Source organism: Eptesicus fuscus, chromosome 14 (assembly GCF_027574615.1).
Source record: "Eptesicus fuscus isolate TK198812 chromosome 14, DD_ASM_mEF_20220401, whole genome shotgun sequence".
In the NCBI taxonomy this organism is placed as follows: Eukaryota; Metazoa; Chordata; class Mammalia; order Chiroptera; family Vespertilionidae; genus Eptesicus; species Eptesicus fuscus.
This window is the reverse complement of record NC_072486.1, coordinates 16,278,542-16,305,980: the sequence shown is the minus strand read 5'-3', so window position 1 is coordinate 16,305,980 and position 27,439 is coordinate 16,278,542. Positions and strand designations below refer to the sequence as shown.

The window sequence follows — 27,439 nt, the reverse complement described above, 5'->3', positions numbered from 1 at the left end:
TATAAAACATTCACATAGGTCTTAGCTAATTAGCTTCATTCGGGAAATCTTTGATTCTACAAATACGGTTAGGATGTGTTTTAAAATCATTGTATTATTTACTTAGTTATTAGATTATGATTATAGTAGCATAAAAATCAATATGAGTTAAGAGCTCATCCTTTTTTTTTCTGGGTTCTCATTCCAACTCCACTAATTACTAGCTGAATAACCTCTCTGATTTTCAAAGACACAACTGCTTAATAGTAACACCTATGTCAGTGGTTGTTGTATGAATTATGTGTTTTAATATAGACAAAGAGCTTTGCACAGTGCCTGGATCTTAATTAAGTACTCTATCATCATGAGATAATAACTAAAATTATTCTTCTTATTATTTGTTATCTATATAATAAAAGCCTAAGCGACCATTATCGCCAAATGACAGAACGGCCGGTCACTATGATGCACACTCACCACCAGGGGGCAGACGCTCAACACAGGAGCTGCCCCCTGGTGGTCAGTGCGCTCCCACAGGGGGCATGCTGCTCAGCCAGAAGCTGGGCTCATGGCTGGCAAGCACAGCAGCAGTGGTGGGAGCCTCTCCCACCTCCACGGCAGCACTAAGGAGTAGCAAGCCGAGCAGTAAGGAGCAGCAAGCAGGTGGGCAGTAAGGAGTGAGGGGTCCCGGACTGTGAAAGGGCGCAGGCTGGACTGAGGGACCCCCACCCCCGGGCATGAATTTTGGGCACTGGGCCTCTAGTTAATAATAAAGACCATAACTGTAGAGTAATATCTATATATGTAAAACGCTAATATGCTCAGTGTCTAACTGTTCGATCAGTCACTATGATGTGTACTGACCACCAGGGGGCAGACGCTCAATGCAGGAGCTGCCCATGATGCACACTGGCCACTTACAGAGAAATGGCACTGCAGACCTGGTGCCCACAAAGCAACACTCGGCTTCCCCCAAGTGGGACACAGTCCCCGCCACCACCCTGGAGCAACACCCCACCAAATTGCAGCCGACGCTGCCGAGACCCCCTAGCGCAAAATGTAGCCCACAGCCCAGCCCAGCCCAGAAATGGTTGCTGTGGGTGCTGGGTAATGATGTCATGTAGCAGCACCCGGCTTCCTCTCCCTAGTGACTATCCTCCTTAGAGTTTCTTCAGCCCAGGAACACGACTTGCTTTATAGCCAGGTGGAAACATTTTACATTTTAATCAATGTCTGTGAAGCATTTTCCCATGCCTTATCTCATTTGATCCTCATAGAATTCCTAGAGTAGGTAGATAGAAGACTCAGTGGAATCCTATTCTTTTTTTCATTAGTCAGAAAACAGAGATTTAGAAAGTTTAGAAACTTGACCCAACTGAAAAGAAGTAAGAAATGTGGACCTTGAAAATGACTTCAGGTTTTCTCGCTGTGCAGAATATAGTCAAACACTGCTGCAGTTAAATATTTTACCCTTTGTTCTCTTTGAATGATCTATAATAATAATCTGCTTCATGTTGATATTTATTGTTGTGTTGCTGACAATTCCCTGAAAGAGAAGTTGGGGTGCTTCATTGGGCTGGAAAACTTTAGCTAATTCAGAAACCAGGTCTAATTAAGCAAGTTTATTCTATATACTCAAGGCCCGGTCCACAAAATTTGTGCACAGATATGGTCCCCAACCCATCCTGCGATCAGGGCCGATCTTTGGGGTGACTAGTGGGGTGATTGGAGGGCCCCGCTGGCACCTGCTTTGGCTGGCCTGGTGCTGCCCACTTGCCAGCCCCGCCCCCCAACCGCCCCATCCATGCCACCAGTTGTCTTCCTCTGTGGGATGACCAGTCAGGCGATCGGGGGGCCCCCACCTGCCTTGGCTGGCCTGGGGCCTGCGGGCTGGGGGAAGCTCCTGTGTTGAGCATCTGCTTCCTGGTGGTCAGTGCGCATCATAGCAACTGGTGAGTTCCATTGGGCATTTATGCAGTTCAGTCGATTTGCATATTAGGCTTTTATTATATAGGATATAAAAGGCTAAGTTGACTAGTACATATAATGCTCTCACTGAAGCCAGTCGCACACGTATGTTTTGATCTGTCATTGTCAATCGTGAATTGGTTGACACTTCTATTATAGAAAAAGGACGAATAGTGATATTAAAATATTTCTTCTAATTAATTTCCTTTCAATGTGCATGAATCAATGCACCAGGCCACTAGTATAATAATAAAACTGAAAACCTAAAATGTTCATAGTAGTTTTCTTTTATTTTCCTCAATTTCATTCTGCTTTGACTTTGAGAGTATGAGATCACATTTCTACCATTTATGTTCCATAAGTCATATTTGATTCAGCAGGTTTTTTTATTGTCCCTCATTCTCTTTCACTACTAGTAAGAGAGATTGCAGCTTGATATTAGACTTCCTTTCAGATATAGATAGCATTGTCTGGTGGCTGTTTTTTACCAATAGATGTATAAATAGTGCTTGTTGGGGGCTCTTACTCTCCTCCTATTCCACTTCCTCCAAGTCTTCATAGAGAGAGCATTTTCCTAATTATTTTAGGAGCCTTAGATAAACACTGGTATGAATAATTGATATATTCTTCTGAATTGCTGGATTCCTTTTTCCCCATTTCCTGTACTTTCCTTTTTGTATTTATTGATTTTTTGAAAGAGAAAGAAACATTGACTTATTGCTCCACCCATCCATGCATTCATTGGTTTTTCTTGTATGTGCCCTGACCAGAGATTAAACCTGCAACCTTGGCAACACTCCAATCAACTGAGCTACCCAGTCAGGGCGTCTGTTTTTAAAATATTTTTTAATTGATTAAGAGATGGAGAGAGAGATAGAAGCATCATTGATGAAAGAGAATCATTAATCAGCTGCCTCTTGCAGCCCCCACTAGGGATCGAGTCTACAACCTGAGCATGTGCCTGGCCAGAAATCGAACAGTGGCCTCCTGGTTCATAGGATGATGCTCAATCACTGAGCCACACAGCTGGTGTTTGTTTTTTAATCAGTGAGTCCTGCTGACCTCTGCAGATTATTATCTGTTTTTCACATTTCTAGTTGCTCTGGATTTTCTGAGGTCCATCATGAAGTAGCAAATGTGCCTTTCTCCCTCTTTTAACATTATAAAATATTTAAGTTGATACCAAAGAGTTCTACTTCAATCTCAATCTCTCTCTCTCTCTCTCTCTCTCTCTCTCTCTCTCTCTCTCTCTCTCTCTCTCTCTCTCTCTCGTTTTACAGATTTTTAAAATGTATTGCCTATTTCGGTTTTAATTACAGCTTTCTTTACCTCTTCACTCTTTGGTGCCCTCCTGAAGATCCAGGAGTCCCTAGGAGGTGGGCTCAGGGTCTCAGTGCCAGACTCTGTGCTGTCCTCAGAATCACGCCGCCTCCTGGAGGACTGAATCTACTTCCTGGCCAGGCTTGTATGATTCTCAGTTCCACCCTGTCTTACCATGTTTCCTCGGTTCCCTTCAGGGAAAGACTTTTTGTGGGAGAGCCTCACCTAATATTTCTGAACCCTAGTTTTGAACAGATGTTAGATCCGGACCCTCCTACATATAGGGTGTCCCAAAAATGTATATACACACTTTGAATAATTATAAAGGCAGCATTTATTAAAATATACTTCATTTTTCAAAATTGAGCTATCAGCTGTTAAAGTGTGTATACATTTTGAGGGACACCCTGTATTGATGTTAGTGAGTTGAACATTTGGGGGATTATTTCAAGATTGATATATTTTAATTCTGGCAATAAAACAAGGCCTCTGTGGATAATTACTGAGCAGATTACTAAAGCTAGCTTCAGGTTTTGTACATTCCTTACATTGACAGAAATATTGAAAGTTGAAAGCATACTGTTTTTTAGAATAGTATATAAGCAGAAGCTTGGTAAACATTCCAGATGAATTCTGAGGGAGGCAGTAAGTTGCATATTGCTAAATTAATTCTAAAATACAGTTATATATACCTAGCCATGTATGAAGCATATCCTTAGGGACTTCTGCCCCAGATCCTGACTAAAATTTTTCCCCCGTCATCTAGCAGAATAAATGTCTGACTTTGTAAATGAGACATAAAACTACCCATGTTCACTCCATAGGTGTGATAAATATGCTCTTTCTTTTTTTTCCCCCCAAAGACACTAATCTCTATAATTAACAATATATCAGTCCCTTTGAGTTTGAATAGCCTTCTTTTAGTTTTAAAATTCAGTCTTCCAGATCAACTTATTGTTGGGCACAGTCTGCTTAGGCAATTGTTCTGTCTCTCTGATTCTTCTTCCAAGATGGCATTTGGGGATTTGAGGGAAGGTTAGAATCCTGATGGGATTGTTTGATACTCAGGTTGTCCTCTGAATATTCAAGTTTCCATGGCAATCTCATGGTTCCACCTGATTGTTTCTGATTTGAAAATCAGCAGCTGATTTTCTCCAGATTTCTAATTTCACTGCACAAAATGGATCTTGATGGGGTGTCCAGCTCCAGCAGCTTCACCTTGGCTCTTCTTGATGCTGGGGTCCCCCTGAGCTTCCCCTGTGGACCCTTTTTGACCCCAATCATTATTAGTCCATCAGAGGCTCTCCCATAGCATACCTTAGGGCCGTGGTCAGAAAACTTCAGCTCACGAGCCACATGTGGCTCTTTGGCCCCTTGAGTGTGGCTCTTCCACAAAATACCACGGCCTGGGCGAGTCTATTTTGAAGAAGTAGCGTTAGAAGAAGTTTAAGTTTAAAAAATTTGGCTCTCAAAAGAAATTTCAATCGTTCTACTGTTGATATTTGGCTCTGCTGACTAATGAGTTTGCCGACCACTGCCCTAGGGAATTATGGGAACTTGAGGCTTCCATTCATACCACACAGGACAAGTGAGCATCTCCGGAGTGCTTCGGCCTGATCTTCCACTTACACTACCCCGTAGACTTTTTATGTGATGCTGGAAGTTTAGTGTAGACATGGACTTCAAGGTCCCAGGTATAAATAGGAGCAAAGACTTGCTTATTATTTAATCAGTTTACCTAACACAGTTTCCTCTTTCTGGGATTGCTCCTTTATCACTCTCTGCTCCCCCTGTTTTCACTGCACCTTTTTTCTTTGCCTTTCTCCAGTCTCTCAGGACCAGAGAGATGACTTTTGGCTCTTTCTTCCTCTAGTCACATCCTATCTAGAGCTTAGGTCAGCAAGCCATGTGCCTGGTTGTCATAGGTAGAGTCTCTTTCTCTAAACTGTCATTTAGAGAAGCATTGTCTTGATGCTATCACTAGCATAGGGCTATACTCTGAGGTCTCTAGGCTTAGTTCATAGTATGTAAAGGATTTGGTGGGGAAAATTCTCTTTCATTACAAGACCTGGATTTTGTAAGTGCATCGATACAAAATACTTTTTCAAGTGTTAATTTCTTTATTTTCCTTTTGTATCAATCCTAATCTCCCTTTCAGCTCATGTACCACTCCCCCCTATTGCACACTTACATGTGTGTATACACACATACACACACGCTCATCAGGCAGAAGAATGAACCAGCAGACAGATCAAAGACAAGTAAATGTGGTGCATGGAAAAAAACAAAGATAAAAGCACATAGATTTTTTTTTCAAATTATAGTAGTTCTGGCTTTAAGAATTTGTCTTGCACGTCTTAACAACTGTATCAAGGTCTTAGTAACCAGCTAGAGTAGTCAGCGGTATTGCTTTCTGCTCCACTATGATTTCTTTCCCCTTTCTTGGCCTAAAGTATTGCAATTTACATTATTTTCCATATCCAGAGCCAACTCTGTGGCACTCCCTTAATATCTCTACTTTCAACTTCCAAATGCTGGAGCACCTGTCTTCTTACAGTTCTAAGTCCTTCTGGTGTCTACTTCCACCATTATTGTACTGCTGCCTCAGATTCTTAATCCTGTTTTCATGTGTTCATCTGAGTGGAGTCTTTCTTGCTCTTTCCTTTTTCTTTCCAACCTGTTAATATCCCATTCCATGCCAGGAACCACTATCAGTCAATGGAGGCAACCATCCTCTCTTACCTATTTTTTTTTTTTCTCCTTACTGACAGCAAATCTTGGCAACAGTTGGAATTAGAGCTCTCATATGATTTTCTTCTTGACACTGTCACTAATATAGGGAAAGGTTTTTGGCAATCTCTACAGCAATAAGAGGGATATAAGGGGAGGAGAAATACATTTTACCATTGAATATAGCAGAAAGTAGATTTGAGAATATCTTCTAGCAACAGGGATTCTAGAACCTTTTTTTTAAAAAAAACCTTTTGAGCTATTACTAAATCGTAGCATGGCAAATACATGTGGTTAGCTTTTGGTAGCTAATGGCCCTGAAACACCATTTGGAACACGATGTCTTGGGAAAATATGCTTATAATTTGATTTATAAACAAGCTTTTGGGATATAACTTTGCTCTGGACTGCATTGTGTTCCCCCGAAATTCATATGTTGAAGCCCTAACCCCAGATGTGATTGCATTTGCTAGGACTTTCAGAAGATAATTAATGTTAATTAAGGTAATAAGGGTAGGGTCCTAATTTTATAGGATTGATGGCCTAATAAGAAGAGGAAAAGAGAGCTGTCTCTCTTTACTTGCACTCACAGCAGAAAGGCCATGTGAGGACATGGTGAGGACGCAGCCATGTGCAAGCCAGGAAGAGAATTAAATCAGAATTTCAAAGAAAAGTTGACTTGGCTGGCAATCTGATGTTGGACTTTCTATCCTCCAGAACTGTGAGAAGTAGATTTCTGTTGTTTAAGTCAATGGTATTTTGTTATGGCAGCTCAAGCTAATACAAACCTGTTCATAAATTAATAATTGAATACAGTTACCATTACTGAATATATTTCATTCACAAAACTTGATCATTATTACCATTTAGTTATAAGCTAAATACTCATAAAACATACATTGAAATGGTATTTAGATGTTTCTATGTTCAAATATCTATCTATATAAAAGCCTAAGTGACTAGAATGCTGGAACTACCAGAACGACCAGTCGCTATGATGAGCACTGACCACCATGAGGCAGATGCTCAACGTAGGAGCTGCCCCCTGGTGGTCAGTGCGCTCCCACAGCCAACCTCCTGTGGCTGGCCAACCTCCCCTGGTCCCTCCCCATGCCAGCCAACCTCCCACGATCCTTCCCCCTGTCCAGCAGGCCCCAGCTGGCAGCCGTCAGCTGGCAGTGGGCAGGAAGGCTCCGGCCAGGGGGAGGGGCCATGGGAGGGAAGGCCCAGGCTGGCAGCCAGAAAGCCCCCATTGGCCCTGATCGCTGGCCATGCCTAGGGACCCCACCTGTGCATGAATTTCGTGCACCAGGCCTCTAGTATATAAATAAATGGATGACAAATCCCATAGATTCCTGAAGAGAAGCTGTTTAGGGATAAGCATAAACTTTGGATGTGGTCAAAACCTCAAGTGTCCATTGAGCATCTATGTGCCCAACACTTTTTCAGTCAATAATCATATCCTATTAGAAAAGTAAACTTCATACTGTAACCCTTAGTATCCATTACATAGTAGATACCCAACAAGTGTTAGCTGAATTTAAAAAAATATGAAAATTTTTATTAGTAAAGGTTTATACACAAAAATTGATGGCAGAGAGTATTATCTCTCCAGGGATACTTTCAGGAAGATAGAAAGATATGGACAGGAAAGTGGATGTCAGATAAACCTGTGTGGCTATCTAATGTCCCTTATTATTATGGTTAAACATACATTGTTCTTGGCTGTTGCAGTATTTTTCTAATCAAGTGTAGTGATTATAACTTTTTGGAAGGAAATTTTTTACTGCTTAAAAAAAATGTACAGTGTATTCCAATATCAAGTAAAAACGGTTTAGGAATTACTTGTGGTTTTGAGTTACCCATTGTCATTTTGGCTTATTGACTTGTTTTATGTTTGCTTTTCCTTACAAATAATTTTAAGTCAGATTAATGAGAACTTTTTATGATACCTGTAGCTCTATAATAGTTGGAAATTGGTTAAAAACTGTGCGATGCCATGTGAATGTTGGTTTTTACTTCAACTTAAGCATCTTCTGCAAGGCTAAATCCACATGAAGCTCAAATAATACTTATATAAATCCAGTAAAAAAAAAAAAAAGAAACTTTCAAATTGAGGACAAATGATGAAGTTTCAGTGTCCATTTGATGATTCCTTCACTTTTTAGCTGATAGCGTTGACCACGAAGGTGTTGGCTAGGACATGGCTGAATGTTCTTAGGAAGCAAGGCTATGTCAGCAGCGGTAGGATGACAGGGGCTGCTAGGGTCAGAGGCCTGTGTGAGGGTCCTTGGGCCTGCTGAGGCCCTCTCTGCGCCACAGTGTGCTCACTCAGTAAACACAGGCTAGGCATTACAAAATGGGTGTAATGGTAGCCGAAATAGTAGCAGCTCACATTTGCTTATCACTTGCTTATTTAATCCTCACCTAAATCATATGCTGACGGTACTTTAAAAAGTTGCCTTTTCACAGGTAAGAAAGCCAAGGCACAGAGACATGCATTAATTAATTGCCCAATGTCATTCAGGTTTATGTCTGCCATGATTTCACCCAGTCAGTTTAATTCCAGAAACCTCTGTCTTCGCCACTCTACCATTGTTGAGAGGATCTGAATTTTCTATTTATTTCTGTATTTATTATTCTCATTTATTATTTATTTATCCATCGTTCTTGACAGAATTGAGGTTGGTAAGTTTCTCCTGAGAAAAGGCATGTGAAAAATGCCTAGAAAACGGCTTAGTGCATTGTGAATATGTGTTGTTATTTATTTATATCATAAGTCTCTTTAATTCTTTATAAATATCTTCATTTTGTGTGGGATTTCCCTTTTTGACCTGTTTGAGAAGTCTTAACATTTAAATAGTCACAGAAACTATATTGTATTGCATAGTCTTCAAGTATTTCTGCCATTTGATACTATTATTTTTTATATTAGGAAATATTTTGTACATAAATATGTAACATATATGATAATTATAAACTACAACTATTGCGTTTTTCCTGTCCTTGTTATATATGTTCCCTTATTGCACATCATTTTATAGTAGTCAATCCAAAATATTGGTTCATGCTTTTGATAACAATGTTCTCTAGAATAGAAGCAACCATGTATTTTAATGGCCTCTCCAATTTTAATAAAACCATTTGCACTAAGACCAACTGCCAAACTGTACTAAATGTTAGAAATTTAACCTTACACTTTGGAAAACAGATTGCTCCTTGCATTTGAACGCTGAATATTTTAAGTGTGAGGACCACACACCTTCTGTTAGTTGGAGAACCTACTGTGGTTACTACTTCCTACTCACTGATTGCTACTGCTACCTGCCTAATAATTGTCTTTGGCTCTTTGTAAACCTGCAGCCAGAAAGGTACTTGAATTTTCCCCCTCTGGCACTTGCAAATCCGATTTTTATGTATAGCTAAGTGCTCTTAGCTTTTACTCTATCTACGATGGGGGCCTGGTTTCTAGCAGGCCTGTAACGACGCCAGATCTAGCCTATGTAATGCTGTTTGTAATGAGAAATCTAAACAGGGAATGGCAGTGAGGCATGGCAGGAATGTGTTTCCATTGGAGAAGTCAGTGTAGAGAGAAAATATAAGCAAAGCTGTGTGCAGAAGGCCTTTTCAGCTGGCCAAGACGGAAGACTAATGTTATTGTACATAGGCTGTTACTGCGCCAGCCCTTCCTCACGAATTTGCTTTCTCTCTCTTCCCCCCTCTCCCCCACCCCTCCCCCTCCCTTCCTCTTTCATCTATTCCTTCTCCTTCTCCTTCTCCCTCGCTCCTTCTGTGGGCTCCGCGGACTGTTTGCTCAGGTGGACAGTGACACCATTTGGAATGAGCTGCACTCGTCCGGGGCTGCACGCATGGCTGTTGGCTGTGTCATCGAGCTGGCTTCCAAAGTGGCCTCAGGAGAGCTGAAGGTGAGGTCTGGGTTGCATTAAGTGTGGGAAATCCAGAGAAGAAGCTGAAACAGAGATGTTGTTGTTTGGGAATTGTGGGGAGTGTGGTGTGGTCGTAAAAGGAAAGGGGCAGAGGGAAGAGGGCAGGGAGATGGCCACTGAGGTGTGATAACAGCTAGTGTGTAGGTAGGGAGTAGCTGATCCAGCTCCAAGGGCCTTCCTCTCCTTAGGGAAGCTCTGCGGTCAGGGCACACTGGTGTGTTTTTAAGAGCATAGAAATGGTGAGTAAAGCTATGGCCCAGGTTAAAAATACCCAGTCTATACATATCTGTTCTGCCCTCCTGGGATTTTCTTTTGAAGTGATTTAAAAAATATGATTACTGAGTACTATGTATAAGCTCAGAATACCACCCAGAGAGAAGGGGGGATGGTGGAGAAAGGTAAATACCAGACGGGAAGGATTGGGAGGAAGAAGGAAATTGTTGATTAGAAGGGTAATGATCCAGAGTATGTTTTTCCACGAAAGAACTTCAAAAATGAGCTACGCTTTATTGTTCTTTTCTTTTTTATGGTCTCTTCTTTTCTACATCATATGAAAAGAACAATGTCCAAACCCAACGATTCCCAGTCTAAACAATTTATAAAAACCAGAGACCTGACAGACGTTGACATTTTATTTGGTATTTTAACAGTGCTATTTAAAGGTATGCTGTGCATCTTGAATGCAGTTGCCCAGTAAACTTTGTTGCTTCTAACATGGCTTTTTTAATACACTAGTTTACACACTTCGTAATGAAATCTGGGCGCTGATGGACTTGATATTTTTAGCAGTTGTGGAGTTTAAGGGAAACATATTGTGATCAACAACATAGGTACTGTGAACTTTGTTAATCTAAAATAAAGTCTCATTAGGATTATTTTTTTCTTTTTAAAAAAATTGAATTTAATGGGGTGACATTGGTTAATAAAATTATATAGGTTTCAGGTGTTACAATTCTATAATACATCACATGTATATTGTATTGTGTGTTTACCAAGGATTATTTTTCTTTATGTCTAATGAATTATTATTCTATTTCACCTGACTATTCCACTTGTGATTAAAAATTAAGGTTAGGAATGTATACTTTATAATGAATTATATCTCCCAGAAGTCTTTGCTCTAACTTTTTAAGAAGTCAGAATCAACAGAAATGTGATTTTGATAAGGTAGGCTGTATTAAAATACATATATGCCTCCTGGGCAGTTGGCATGGTTAGCATCAGGCCATTAATAGGTACTTCCTACACAGTCTTTACCTTTGGTAATGAGCTGTTGAAAAGAGGAAAGGAGCTCGGCCTGTGTTGCTCAGTGGTTGAGCATTGACCTATGAACCAGGAGGACATAGTTTGATTCCTGGTCAGGTCACATGCCTGAGGTTGTGGGCTTGGTCCCCTGTGGGAGGCATGTAGGAGACAGTTGATCAATGATTCTCTCTCATCATTGATGTTTCTATCTCTCCTTCTCCCTTTCTCCTTGAAATATATATATGTCCTATGTAATAAAAGCCTATAATAAAAACGTCATCACAAGATGGCTGCCAAAGATGGCCACGTGCACAGAGGAGGCGGGGCCCAGTGGCCACTCCGCACTGTGAGGCCTGGGGGTCCCGCGGCTCTACCTGGTGCAGAGGAGGCCGTTCCTGGCATCTTGGCTGCCTCGTGTGGAGGAGGCGGGTCCCGGCGGAGGAGGCAGGTCGTGGCAGGGGAGGGCAGTTGGGGATGATCGGGCTGGCAGGGTCCCAGATTGGAGAGGGTGTAGGCCAGGTTGAGGGAACCCCCCCATGCACAAATTTCTTGCACCAGGCCTCTAGTATATATAGAAAAGGACTCAGCCATATGGAGAGGTTTTGGCCATCTCACAGTAGCACGTTAGCAATAAATCTGTCTGTTGGAGTATGTTACTTGTAGCACTGTGATAAATTGACTTTTTAAAAGAATAGTATTTGAAAGTCTTATTTTCAAAAGAATTCAAATGACAGAAAACAGCCAGGCCACAGTATTAATTTTTAAATGACTGTGCTGGCATCGATATACTTCATAGCAAAGAAAAATCATTATGTTAGCATTCACAATTTCTAATTGTTTTGATTTTGTGGAAATTTAATCAGTAATTCAGAAACATTCTTAAGTAGAAGGCCTACATATTCCATTTAAAATCATCATCATAATTATTGGCTCACAGAATGCAGAGTTGCCAAATGTATGTATGAAGACTGTTGAACAAAAACCTAATTCTGCTTTTTAGGAGGTAGTCATTTAAAATAGTCAACTGCAAACAAAGTGTCAACAACATATAGTATGGACATGCTGACCACCAGCTGTACTAACATTGACTATTTATGTTAAGAACAAGGAGTCATACAAATGCTTCCCCCCGCCCCCTTCATTGAAAAATCGGTAGGTATGCTTAAACAGGAAAAGAAAAGAATAGGAAAAAGGAGCCAGCCTCAGAATGAAAAATCTTAATCCAGGCTTGTCCACTTATATGCTGTGTCATTTGGGGCAAATCACTTAACTTCTCTGGGCCCCAGTTCTTGTGCAGGATGAGCAGGGCGGAATAGTTACTGTGGAAGGCAGTGTGTGGTGCTGACATTCTGAGCTACTTGCAAGTGAAAAATGGATATGGTTCTCAGTTGTACTCACTGTGAGCATACCAAGTAGTAGATATCTGAAAACTAATTTCAACATACTTTGTTGAGTATTCCAGATTTTGCAGCTGGTTTATCTCTCTGATTGTTAAACCCAAACTGAAAGTCCAAGGCAGGCAGGATCATAACAAAGGCACCACTGCTGACAGGCCAAGAGACTGAACCCCTTAGCTGCTCATCATTTGGGGAGACCTATGGGAATGCTATTTGGGAAAAGTAGCAGTTTCAAGTGATTTGCGGCCACAGTGAAGACCTGAGGTATAGAGTTATGTTTAGGAACCCCAGCTAACCAAGCATGTTACTCAGTGTCTGCCTGTGCCAAACTCCCATATGACCTGCTGTGTGGTCACTCTCGGCTGTGTAGTCACTTCAGTCAGATCTAGGAAGAAGATAGGGAAGCTTATTTGAGGACACATTGGTAAGTTATCCACTGATTAGAGATATAAAAAGAGAAAATGTTAGGTTTCATTTTTCATTTTCTGAATCTTATGTTCAGTTTTCACATGCTCTATCACATTCTTCCAGAAAATCAACAACTTAATGAAGCAACATTGGTATTTCATAATACTGCATTTTGTGAGACTGTACTAATTTTTCTTTCCTGGTAGGGGAATGTGCAGGAGGCAACCAACCGATGCTTCTCTCTCTCTCTCAAATCAATAAAAATAAACACTTATAGGGTGAGGATTAAAAACAAAACAAACTACAGCTTATTATCTGAGCATGGGGTTGCTTTTTTAAAAATGTTCAAATGGATATTGTGATGTCATGTTCCTAATAATAATAATACTGCTTTGCATTTAGTACCTCCCATAGGCTCAGCAGTTGGCATGTAATTTGCCGAGGTATGGATCACCAATTGGATACTAGCTCAGAGACATCAAGTTACTATTTTAGATTCTGAATACAATTTAATAAGGGGCAAAGCCTGTAAATTTTTTTCATTCATCTGCTTTCTTTAAACTACTCTAGAAGTAATTTCTTACAGAAGTAGCACAAATATGTAAGGGAAAAAAGGGGGGGGAAGCAACCTCTTTCAAATGGTATAGATTTTCTCTATTTTATTACTATTAAACATTTAATACACACAAAAAGATCAGAAGTAACATTAATAACTTACAAAGCATAATAATAAAATAGATACTTTTGAGTTCTTCATCCAAATTAAGAAATACTACTTGACTAACACTATTAAAGTTCTCTCAGTATTTATTTCATTCCTATCTTTTTGACCCATGAGAAATCATTAATCTATTATATTTTTAAAAATCATTCCTTTCCCTTTCTTTAATAGTTTAACCATATGGTTGAGACCTTTATAGAACTGGAGTATCATTGAATATGGTTTCTGAGATTTCTTTCCCCCCACTTAGAATCATATTATGATGATTTATCCATATGTATTTACATAGCTCTAATTCATTCATTTTCATTGCTCTAAGGTAGTCCCTAGTACATCATAAGTTGTTTATTCATTTTTCTGTGAACATTTTAGTTGTTTTCAGGTTTTTGCTCTTTTGAACAATAATGCTATGAAAATTCTTGAATATACCTGCTGTTTCACTATGGCATAACAATTTAATAAACTGGCAACCAAGCTCCTTGGCTAGAAATATAACAGATGCCAGTAAATAATGCAAAGTCATAGAATTCAAACATCATTTTGCTACAATGGCATGAGCTAGAATGGCAGTTTAAACCTCTGAAAATTCTTTTTTATAAAATCAATGACAAAAGTGGCAAAAATTTGTCACGATTAATTTTTTAACTCTGGAAATTAATCAGTAGTTTGCAACAACTCAGGAGGCATGTGTTCCAAAAAAACTAGCTGAATCTTTGTTTAAAAAACAAGCTTGGTGGTGGTTTAATTCACCCTATTCTCATTTTACCCTTTCCCATCCCATCATAGTCTTAACAAATAGCCTGTGTTCTCACTGAACACCATTAACTTAGCAGTTTCCAGAGGGGGCGGGATGAGGTTGGAGCTGCTTCACAGTTGTGCTCGCAGAGAATTGTCATTCTGTGGCCCTCATCCTGCTTCCGTGCAGACCCCACTTGCAAGGCTGTCTTTATTTCACCTGATTTGGAGTCCATCAGACATGAAAAACCTTTTCCCCAGAAGCATTTGTTGAAAAAAATTAAAGGCAATCGATTAACTTCCTGGCTGCCTGAAGTGGTGAATAACCGGGGAAAAAACAATTACACTAACCAATAGCTTCAAAGAAAAAACTTGGGGATGAGATATGCATAAGGGCTATGAAATGCCCCATCAGACTTCTACGACTCTAGAAGGTCACATGTATGACAAGGCCGTGTTCACACAGACCAGTGAAGGCCCTAAGCTCTCATCTCAAACTGACTTTGAGGCTCTGCTCAACTAGGAAGTGAAGGCCAAGGTGGAGTTTTCAGCTAGATTGCCAAATATGGAAAGTGAGTCCAACATACACACAAACGGCCCCTTGGAAAAGGCTGGACTCTGTATTGGTTGCAAGAAATCTCTGTTCAATCATTAACTGACCACTAAATTAACCAAGCAAAGACTTCTCTGTGCCACACTCAACATGCAATGCAGACTTAATAGCATTAGTTCAGAAAAGTCAATAAACAAACAAAACAACAACAACAAACCCTGGGGAGGGGTGAGATTCTGATTTCCAAATTGCGAGGTTGTGTTGTTTAAAATGCCCAGATTTCAGCATAAAATCATGAGACATGCAAAGAAACATGAATCCACATGAAAAAAAATATAAAGCACTAATTAAAGTAACTACGTAAGTAAATATAAATGATAGTATAATTGTATTTTTTGTTTGCAACTCTTTTTCTCTTCTCATATTAAAATATAACAGTAAAACAATAACCATAAATCTCTGTTGATAGGTACACAGTGCATAAACGTAATTTTTAAGACACTAGCAGCATTAGGATCACATTAAAAATGGGGCTATATAATAGCAAAACAAAGTTTTTGGGTTCTATTGAAAATTGATTCATGTCTGAACTAGATTGTTAAAAGTTAGGGTGTTAATTATAAATCCACTGAATAACTAATCAGAAAGTAACTAAAAAATATATTAAAAGAAATGACAAGGAAATTAAAATGGTACACTGGGGAATACCTATTTAACTTAAAAGAAGGCAGTAATGGAAAAATCAAGGAACAACAAAAAAATTACACAGAAAAAAAATTACCAAAGTCACTGTGCCAATTTCTAACCCCACTAGCAGCACATAAAAATTCCCAATGCTATTCATTCTTGCCTATGTTTATCATTTTTAGATTTTAAAATGTTCACCAATCTTGTGGGTGTAAAATGCCATCTTATAATGAACATCTGTTGTCAGATATAGGTCAATTAAATTTGTTATCTTCTACTTAAATATTTTCTTAATATTTAATAACTATCTCAAGTTAAGCTTTTTGTATACCATCACCAGCCCTTTTTTTTATTTCCTAGTATTTGCCTAGTTCAGTGGTCAGCAAACTCATTAGTCAACAGAGCCAAATATCAACAGTACAACGATTGAAATTTCTTTTGAGAGCCAAATTTTTTAAACTTAAACTTCTTCTAACGCCACTTCTTCAAAATATACTCGCCCAGGCTGTGGTATTTTGTGGAAGAGCCACACTCAAGGGGCCAAAGAGCCGAATGTGGCTCACGAGCCGCAGTTTGCCGACCACGGGCCTAGTTCATTTACCATCCCTTTACTTGCATACTTTCTCTTTATTATTTTATATATGTCTCTTATAAATAGCTCATGCCTGGATTTTGTTGACTATATATTTAAACCGAGGAGTTCAATTCATTTCTGTTTATTATGATTGATTGTATACACAATTGTATTTCTATCATTTTTCATCTCATCCTATTTGTGTATTTTCTTTCCTTCACTCACCACTTGCTTTGTTTTCAATTGAATTTTTTTTTCTCCTATGTTACCTAGTTTTTTTAAAAAAATGCACACATTATTTCAATTGTTTCAGTAATTACTTTAAAAAATTTAATCTATTTAATAAATCTGAAACTTAATCACTCTTTATTATCACTAACAATGTAAGATATTTAGAATGTTTTAAAGGCAGTTATCATAACTGATATGGTATTATGAATCAATATTTTAAAAAAATGAAATCACTAATGAGACATTATTATATTGTTTTAAATCATCACTGTTTCTTTATACCTGTCCACATTTTCCTTATTTTTTTTCTTTATTGATTAAGGTATTACAAATGTGTCCTTATTCCCCCTTTTGCCCCCCCCCCACCCACCCCACTCATGCCCTCACCCCCCTAGTGTCTGTGTCCATTGGTTAGGCTTATATGCATGCATACAAGTCCTTTGGTTGATCTCTCCCCCTTCCTCCCACCCTCCCCTGCCTTCCCTCTGAGTTTTGATGGTCTGATCCAGGGGTCCTCAAACTTTTTAAACAGGGGGCCAGTTCACTGTCCCTCAGACCATTGGAGGGCCGGACTATAGTTTAAATAAAACTATGAACAAATTCCTATGCACACTGCACATATCTTATTTTGAAGTAAAAAAACAAAACGGCAAAAACACCCGCATGTGGCCCGCGGGCCGTAGTTTAAGGATGCCTGGTCTGATCGATGCTTCTCTGTCTCTGGATCTATTTTTGTTCATCAGTTTTATGTTGTTCATTATATTCCACAAATGAGTGAGATCATGTGATATTTATCTTTCTCTGGCTGACTTATTTCGCTTAGCATAATGCTCTCCAGGTCCATCCATGCTGTTGCAAATGGTAAGAGTTCCTTCCTTTTGACAGTAGCATAGTATTCCATTGTGTAGATATACCACAGTTTCCTAATCCATTCATCTGCTGATGGGAACTTAGGCTGTTTCTAAATCTTAGCTATAGTAAATTGTGCTGCTATGAACATAGGGGTGCATATATCCTTTCTGATTGGTGTTTCTAGTTTCTTGGGAGATATTCCTAGAAGTGGGATTACTGGGTCAAATGGGAGTTCCAGTTTTAGTTTTTTGAGGAAACTCCATACTGTTCTCCACAGTGGCGGCATCCGTTTGCATTCCAGCATTATATCAGAAAGATCATACACCATGATCCAGTAGGATTTATCCCAGGGATGCAAGGATGGTACAATATCCGCAAATCAATAAACGTGATATATCACATAAACAAACTGAGAGATAAAAATCACATAGTCATATCAATTGATGCAGAAAAAGCATTAAAAAAATCTAATACCCTTTCTTGATAAAAACCCTCAGCAAAGTGGGAATAGAGGGATCACACCTCAACATAAAAAAAGCCTTATATGACAACCCCACATTATCCTTATTCGCCACTTATCTGTATATCTGAAACTTCCATTCTGGAATTGTTTTCTTTCAGTAATTTCTTTATATGTATACTAGAGGCCCGATGTACGAAATTCATGCATATGTAGGGTCCCTAGGCCTGGCCGGCGATCAAGGCCAATCTGTGGGGCAACCGGTGGAGTGATTGGGGGGGACCCGTGCTGGACTCACCTTGGCTGGCCTGGGGCCTGCGGGCTGGGGGAAGTTCCTGTGTTGAGCATCTGCCCCCTGGTGGTCAGTGCGCATCATAGCGACCGGTCATTTCACTGGTCATTCCACCATTCGGTCGATTTGGATATTAGGCTTTTATTACATAAGATTTTTTATATTGATTTCATAGAGGAAGGGAGAGGGAGAGAGAAAGAGAAAGATCAGTGATGAGAGAGAATCATTGATCAGCTGCCTCCTGCATGCCCCTCACTGGGGATTGAGCCCGCAACCCAGGCATGTGCCCTTGACTGGAATTGAACCTGGGACCCTTCAGTCCACAGGTCGATGCTCTATCCACTGAGTCAAACTGGCTAGGGTGGTCCTCCAATAAATTTTTTAGAAGTTTCTTTAATGATGGTTTTCAAGTTTTTATTTATCTATGATATCTTTTTGCCTTCATTTTTGAAAGATCTCTTAAGTACACAGTTCAAGGTCGACAGTTTCTCTTAGTACTTTGAAAATCCTCAATGCTTTTTCTGGATCCCAGGAAATACCATTTGCCAATATATTTATCATTTCTTGTAGATATTGTGTTTTTCTCTCTCATTGCTTTAACTGTCCTTTTTTTTGGCTTTGATATTCTGTATTTTTCTTACCATGAATCTAATAGGGGACTTACTAATTCAAGATTATTTAAAATATATATGAGGAAAATTAAAATTTAATGCAAACCTATGTTGATACTTTGTGATAAGTTACCTGAATCAGATAGAAATTAACCTTGCTGGTTTTGATAATTAATTATTCATTTAAAAAACAAATGTGCATTAAGTACCTATTATATACCAGGAAGTAATACAAATACTGAAAGCAGTAATTAGGTGATCTCATGGAGAAGGATAAATGGATAAACAAATACACATATAAGTTCAGGTAAAAATATGTGCTATGGATATAAATAAAGCATGAGAGAGAATTAGAGGAAGACTTAAGGAGAGGACTAGCTTAGTTCACAGGTTGTCTGGAAGACCTTAATGATAGGGAGAGATTCCAGTTGAATGGCATAAGGGAAGAATCATGTAGAGATGTAGGGAAAGAATATTCCATACAAGAGAAAAAGCAAACACACAGTCTTTCTTGTAGGGTGGAATGATTGGGTTTTGATATGTTTAAGGATCTTCAAGAAGGCTTGTGTGTCTGGATCTGAGTTATCTGCAGAGGGGCAAAAGGAGTTGATGTTAGAGAGTCAATGACCAGATAATGGGATACACACACACACACACACACACACACAACACACACACACATTATACAGCATCACCATTTCAAATACATTTTGCCACCAATTTGGCCTTTCTTAAAATGTTATGCTGTTTAGCCTAAAATAGTATTACAAATAAGGTATAGAGTGGAAAATTTGTGTTGACTCCAATTTTGATCGAGGTCTCAAGCTGAGGACAAATGCATGTTAAAATGTCTGGTGGACACTACTTGAAGGAATTAATGAAGAAAGATAGTCAAATAAGCCTTTGATTTTCTTACCTAATCCAGTTTATATAACAAAAGACTAGGTAATAGTTTTGTGCCTGATGGAAGATTTAAAAAAAAAACAGCCTTCTGTTTTTTGGCAATTCTTCTCTGTTCCTGTGCTTCCCCCAACCTAAGCTAACTGTGTAGGGAAAGAAGCAGGTGTCCAAGGAAACCACTTATGCCTGCAAATGGGAGGGGTTGCCTTTCAGTCCTTAGCTTGATGTATGTTGAGTTACAGAAATTTGTGGGATCACTCCAGACCAGTGATTTTCAACCTTTTTCATCTGTGGCACACATACACGAATTACTAGAATTCAGTGGCACACCAAAAAATATAATTTTTGTAGATCTGACCAAAAAAAAAAAATCTATGATTTTGATTCATTCACAACAGATGGTTATTGATCTGTTGGCTGTTGTCCTTTTTTAATTTGACAATCTTAAGGGAAAGGAGGCCAGTGCCCCTGACTAAATAGTCAGGTATTGCAAGCTTTCAAAATTCTTGTGACACACCAGTTGAAAATCAGTGCTCTAGACTACTACCAGGGTGGGGCATGAAGGAGTTCACTAGAGGGCCTGACAGACAGGAGTTGGGGAGCTGTGTAAAGATGGAGGCGTGCCTGTGTTTGTCTCCTGGAGAGTGCAAAGTGGAGAGCTGGCTGCCACTGCCACGTGGGCCTGTTGAAGAGAGAGGGGGCTGGGCAACTACACCGAAACTGCCTATTGGTGAGGCACGGGTGTGTTTCCTCCCCTTGTGGACCAGTGGACTCCTTGGATGAGAGCCAGATTTGAATCATTTTCAAAGGATCTCACCAAAGAATTCTACCTTCCAGGGAAAATACATGCTCCCCACTCCTCCCCAGTTGACTGAGGCTGGAGATGTGTGGAAGAACTGATGGGATTGCAAGGTCTATCACAAGTGCATTGCCCACGTCAGTGAAGTTTGCAGGCTGGAGGTCACTGGCAGTCTCTCTGAGAAACCTGCAGATGCGCCCAATGAAAGAGGGGTAATGTTTGAATTCTTGCCCTGACAGAGTTCATTTGAAGAACCAAGAGAGATCTCCCAGTCGCACTGCTAATCCAAAGTCTTTATCCTTTTCATCCTTTCAGTGTGCAGAGCTGAAATATCCACAAGCCCGGCATGAAGGTAGTGGAGCACGAAAGGGAAAAGTATGAACTAGCAATATCATAGCTTCTCCTCTGCACACAGAGACACCACGTTTGCCACTGCTGGTTCCTGGTTCTGTGGGTCAGCAGGTCCATGAGGGAAAGCTTTAAATTAGATGTAACATTGAAGAGTTTAAATAGACTGAATTGGACTTTTTAAATGAAATATGCTTTTATTGATTTTCTTTTTTAGAGAGAGAGGAAGGGGGATGGATAGAAAGATAGAAACATCAATGAGAGAGAAACTTCATGGATTGGCTGCCTCTTGCATGATCCTATTGGGGATCAAGCCTGCAACTCAGGCATGTGCCCTGACTGGAATCCAACTGGTGACCTTCTTGTTCCTGGATCGATGCTCAGCTGCTGAGCCACACCAGCTGGGATAAATGGGACTTTTAAATATGTAAATGTGAGACTGTTCCTATAGCTGAAAGTCATCTGAAAAGCTGTGGGATATATCAGATAAAGTATAAAGAAAGGTTAGTGCTCAGGGAAAAATAATACTATTTCCTGTTATACCATTCCTAATTCAGCCCATTCATTTTACCAGTATATTTGTTTTCTGTGTGTTGCTTCTGCAACAAATTACCACAAACTTAATGGCCTAAGACCGTGGTCGGCAAACTGCGGCTCGCGAGCCACATGCGGCTCTTTGGCCCCTTGAGTGTGGCTCTTCCACAAAATACCACGGCCTGGGCGGGTCTATTTTGAAGAAGTGGCGTTAGAAGAAGTTTAAGTTTAAAAAATTTGACTCTCAAAAGAAATTTCAATCGTTGTACTATAGATGTTTGGCTCTGTTGACTAATGAGTTTGCCGACCATTGGCCTAAGACAACACAGATTTATTATTCTGTCCTGGAAATCGGCCCCCTCTGACACCTTGATTTCAGCCCAGTGAGTCAGTTGCTGAGTCAGTTGCCGGCAGAATTAATTTTCACATAGTTGGAGGACTGAGGTCTCCATTTTCTGGCTAGATGTCAGCTGGGGGCTGCTTTCAGCTCCCACGGGGTCTCTGTTCTTTGCACTTGGCACCTACCTTCTAGAGCCAGCAAGAGGGCATAGAGCCCTTCTCCAGCTGTCATTTTCCTGACAGTTTTCCATCACTGCGTCTCTGACTATATCTGGGCAGGTTTCTCAGCGTTAGGAGTGCATATGATTTGAATGGGACCACCTGTATAAAGCTGGGTGCCCTTTCTTCCTCAAGGTCTTTGATCTTAATCACATCTGCAAAGTCTCTTTTGCCATTTAAAGTAGCATTCACTGATTCTGGGGACATGGATGGACATCTTTTGGGGGACTTCTGCTCACTACAAATAGGTACTCAAAATTCAATGTAGATTCATTAAATATTTTCACTGCTTATGACTATAAACTGTTTAGTCATCACTTGAGATTTTTCAAAATTAGATCATGTGACTGATGCTTTAATCAAGATATAATGTTCATTGAATACATATACAGGTTTTCGAGGGATGATGTATTTTCACAAATGTCTATACTTGGCAACCACTATCCTATCTAATAAAAGAGTAATATGCAAATTGACCGTCACTCCAACACACAAGGTGGCTGCCCCCATGTGGTCAAAGATGGCTGCCCCCATGTGGACACAAGATGGCCACCACAAGATGGCCAGCAGGGGAGGGCAGTTGGGGGTGATCAAGCCTGCAGGGGAGGGCAGTTAGGGGTGACCAGGCCGGCAGAGGAGGGAAGTTGGGGGTGACCGGGCCTGCAGGGAAGAGCAGTGGGGGGGGACCCAGGCCTGCAGAGGAGAGCAGTTGGGGTGGACCAGGCCTGCAGGGGAGGCCAGTTAGTGGTGACCAGGCCTGCAGGGGAGGGCAGTTAGGGGCAATCAGGCTGGCAGGGAGCAGTTAGGCATCAATCAGGCTGGCAGGGGAGTGGTTAGGGGGTGATCAGGCTGGCAGGCAGAAGTGGTTAGGGGCAATCAGGAAGGCAGACAGGCGAGCAGTTGGGAGCCAGCAGTCCTGGATTGTAAGAGGGATGTCCGACTGCCCTGTAGGATCGGGCCTAAAGGGCAGTCGGACATCCCTCGAGGGGTCCCAGATTGGAGAGGGTGCAGGCTGGGCTGAGGGACACCCCCCCATGCACGAATTTCGTGCACCAGGCCTCTAGTAAGTTATAAGACAAGTTCAAAGTGTTTGTGTGTATTTATGTGTTTGTGTATGAGAGAGAGAGAGAGAGACAGAGCGCACAAATGTGTGCATTCATCTATGATATAAAGATAATTAATAAAATATCTTTAATATTTGCCCACATATTTAATCTTTCTAGTCTTCTGTATTCATGTGGGGGCAGATCCAGGCTTCCATCTGGTATCATTTCCTTTCAGTCAGAAGCATTTCCTTCAACATTCTTTGTATTACAGTTCTACTGCCAACGCATTCATCTTTGGTTTATAAGAAAATATTTTTCTTTTTCTTTAATCTATGAATGATAATTATCATTTGACATGGAATTCTATATTGGCCATTACTTCAAACTTTAGAGATATTTTTCCAGTGTTATCTTTTTTTCCTTTTCTTTTTTTCTTTCTTTTTTTTTTTTTTTTTATGATGAGAAATCAGCTGTCATTCTTATCATCAATCTCTTTATTTAATGATTTGGTGCATCTTTTCTCTCTCTGTCTTTAATACTTTTATAATTATTTGTGGGGGTTTTTTGTGTGTTTTTGTAGCTTTGTGATTAGGCATGGTTTTCTCAGTTTTTATCTTGCTTGGAGTTCGTTGGGTTTCCTGTATCAGTGGCTTGTTATTTTTGATAAAATTTGGAGAACTTTTAGCTAATATTTTAAAAAATATTTTATTCTACTTCTTTCTCTATGCCCTCTGTTTCTCTGTACTTCTATTTGGATAATTCCTCTTGCCCTATAGTCAAGTTCATTGTTTTTGTCTTCTGTTGCACCCAAGCTGCCATTAATCCCATTCAAATATTTTTTCATTTCACAGAGTGTACTCTTCACTTTTAATATTACTGGTTAATTATTTTTTTTTACAGCCTGTAGATCGCTTTTGAAATTTTCCTTCTTGTCACTATTATATCTCTCTTCACCATCTTTTCCTACAGATTCTTTAACATGTCTATCATAATTATTTAAAAACTAGAGGCCTGGTGCACAGACTTGTGCACTGGTGGGGTCCCTCATCCTGGCCTATGCCCTCTTGCAATCCAGGACCCCTCAGGGGATTTCAGAGAGCCGGTTTCAGCCCGATCCCCACAGGCCAGGCCAAGGGACCCCGCCAGTGCACGAATTCGTGCACTGGGCCTCTAGTATGAAGATAAGATCTTTGGTTAATGTTTTCCTGCCCTCCTCCCTCCCCCCTTCCCTCTGAGATTCATCAGTCTGTTCCATGTTTCCATGCCTGTAGTTTCTGCTCCTGCATTGAGCGTCTGCCCCCTGGTGGTCAGTGTGCATCACAGCTACCAGCAAGTTGGCCAGTCAGCTGGTCGGCTGGTTGCTTAGGCTTTTATATATATAGATCTTTACCTAATAATTCTGAGTCACTTGTATGTTTCTATTGCCTTATTTTTTACTTTATTTTACCTCTCATTATTTTGCTGCTTTATATTCTTATAATATTTGATTATATGCTAAGCATAGTATTTAAAAACAAGTAGAGGCTACGAAGGGGTTCTTTTTGTTTGTGTTTTGTTTTAGTTCAATTCTTTTAAATATTTCTTTGTGTCCAAAGTTCTTAAGTCATTTAAAGAAAAACATGTTTCTTTTGGTTTATTTTGAATTATATTGTTACTGTTGCAGAACTGAAGTTTTATACATGCCTTTTTCTTCTAAATTAGGTGTGAATCTCTAAAACAAATCTGTTTTTGAGAAGATGTTGAAGGTCTCTCCTATTCCCAGTTTTATCTCTCACACTCACTCATAAGGAGCAAATGCCAGTGATTAGAAAGGGGGAACATTGACTTATTACTTTATTTGATTATTCAACTTGAATGAAGGAGAGGACGAATATGTTACTTAATTACTGTCTGCACTGTGAATGGCTCCCCAAACATCGGGGAAAGGGGAAACCTTGGCAGTTACATGCTTACTCTTATGGGAAACTGCCTTGTTCTTGACCTGCTCACTTCCAAGTGCTCCAACTTTTTATGAAAACTTCCTTAATTAGTCCACTTATGGGATTATTTACACTTCAGAAAAATGACAGATATACAAATACTTTGCAAGTCTCTGATTAAAAGGTGAGACTGCCTATTACTCTGATAATTTTCTCAGAGATCGAGACCCTTTGGTTAGTTGGCCCGTGATGATCCTGCTGCGCAATCTGCTTCCCCTTAGTTTTATTCTGCCCGCCTGCTTTTCTGATGGCTAATATTTCACTTTCTAGTTTGTAGTTTTAAGTGCCTGCTCCACGGTAATTGGATCTGCCCAGTCCAGCCTCTTCGTCTGGTTCTTGGCTCTGGGCTGTCCAGATTTCATTACTTGTATGTGGTTTAGCTCATACTGACTAAGAAGTGCTGCATCTGCCCTCAGAATCTGTCTACAGTTCTCTTCTCTCTAAATCTTGCTGAGCTTTGCTCAGTCCCTGACACCTACTTTACACTTTTAGTCAAAGTCCTGATGATAGTTTTAAAATAACTTAGATGGGAAAGAATAATTCCTGAAATAAATTCCACTCTCAAATTTCACATTTACTTACAAGATTTTCTACTGCTATATTTTCTATATTTGCAGTATAGAGCAAATCTACACTAATAAAAGAGTAAGATGCAAATTGACTGTACCTTCGCAACACCCACCAGCCAACCAGGAGTGAGTATGCAAATTAACCCAACAAAGATGGTGGGTTAATTTGCATATGCAGGCACCAAGCAGGTGGGGGGGCAGGAAGCTTGTGTCGTCGCCATGGCGGCAACATAGTCTGGGCATCTTGGGAAGGCGGAAAGGCGGCTCTGGGCCAGAGTGAAAAGGCAGCTCCAGCCGGAGCGAAGGTGGTTCCAGCAGCCAGGGTAAGGAAGGCCCATTCTTGCATGAATCTTCGTGCATCGGGCCTCCAGTGTTACATAATAGGGAAAAATCTTCCAACTAATTTGTTTGTTTTTTATCTTTGATACTATTACATTGTTACCTGCTGGTTTATCATCTATAATGCAGGTTTTTCCTTGCTTTTTTCTTTCCATCTTTACAAAAGTGTTTTGCCTTTTAAAAATGTATGTTTTTATTGGTTTTGTAGAAAGAGGAAGGTAGAGAATGAGCGAGAGAAACATCTGTTGGTTGCCTCTTGTACATGCCCTGACTGGGGATTAAACTAACAACCTGGGTATGTGCTCTGATGGAGAATCAGACTTGCCACGTTATGATGTACTAGAAGATACTCCAACCAACTGAGCCATACTGGCCATGTCAAGAGTTTTGCTTTTTGATACCAGTGTCTAAATTGTATATATCAAACATACTTGGAAAACATAGTATTCTATATCATTGTAATTTTATATGGCAGTAAATTTCACACACACACACACACACACACACACACACACACACACACAGCATGAAGAAAGACTGGTCAATTGATCTGGTGTTTTTTCTACATGATCTTGTTGTATATGTAATACTACATAATTTAATTCATTTGGTTGAAATTTTATTCAGTTAGCTACTTTTTATTGATTTCAGAGAGGGAGAGAGGGGGGAGGGGAGAAAGAGAGAGAGATATATCAATGATTGGCTGCCTCCTGCACACCCCACACTGGGGGGTTGAGCCTACAACCCAGGCATGGACCTGACCAGGAATCAAACCATGACCTCCTGGCCATAGGTCGATACTTAATCACTGAATCATGCCAGCCAAGCCAGTTGCCTACTTTTTACTAAATTGACCAATTTAATTGTTTGTAGCTATTTTTGTTATAGTGTATGGTGATGGAGAATTAGAATTTAATGGAAGAAGAAAACTTACAATTATAGTAAGAATGATATGGCCAAAGTTAAAACTTGTGTACATAAAATTTAGAAATTTTGACAATAGTTATAGAATGTACATTGCTACTCTAAAGGTTTTTGAAATGTCATGTATCTAAATGAGTAAATGTATATACCAAAGGATACCAAGAAACTACCACTGATTAAATGCAAATCTGCTATAGCAATATGTGAGTATAATGACAACTGTGATCTTACCAAAGGACATTTATTGATACAGTCTTTCCCCCTCAGTTGCATCTGTGCTCAGGTCTTGGTCATTACTATTATCTTCCTATTATTATAATATCATAGTATTATAATTACCATTATTGTAATGTCATGCTATTATTTTGTGTTATTATAGTCTTGGAAGACTCTGATTATCTGTCTTAAAAATGTTTTGTTTTTATTCTGGTTCTTAAAGAAAAAAAGCAAAAACTCTTTTGCCCTACTTTCTTGTTTTCAGAAAGTTTTCATACTGAGGCTCTTTTGTTTGTGATGAAAAATACCTGATTTTTTTCGGTCATTGTGGTCCAAAAACCAGTCATGTTTTTAAAAGTTAAAAGAATTAAATTGTTGGGCATCTTGTCAACTGAAACCACTGGTTGATAAACTAAACAAATTGCTTTCAGTGGGTTGTTATTGCCTTACCACGACCCACATCCTGATGTCTTCCCCCTACCACACTCACAACAAAAACTTCTTCATAGTTATTCCA

At 39.8% G+C, this 27,439-nt stretch overlaps 1 protein-coding gene across 1 annotated transcript in view; it reads left to right on the top strand.

Moving 5' to 3' along the window:
• HDAC9 (histone deacetylase 9) overlaps positions 1–27,439 on the top strand; it is a 379,234-nt gene that overhangs the window by 173,565 nt on the left and 178,230 nt on the right. The window contains exon 15 of the mRNA XM_008148368.3: positions 9,816–9,923. Coding sequence (XP_008146590.2) covers positions 9,816–9,923 — 108 coding nt within the window. The remainder of the gene's footprint in view (positions 1–9,815; positions 9,924–27,439) is intronic.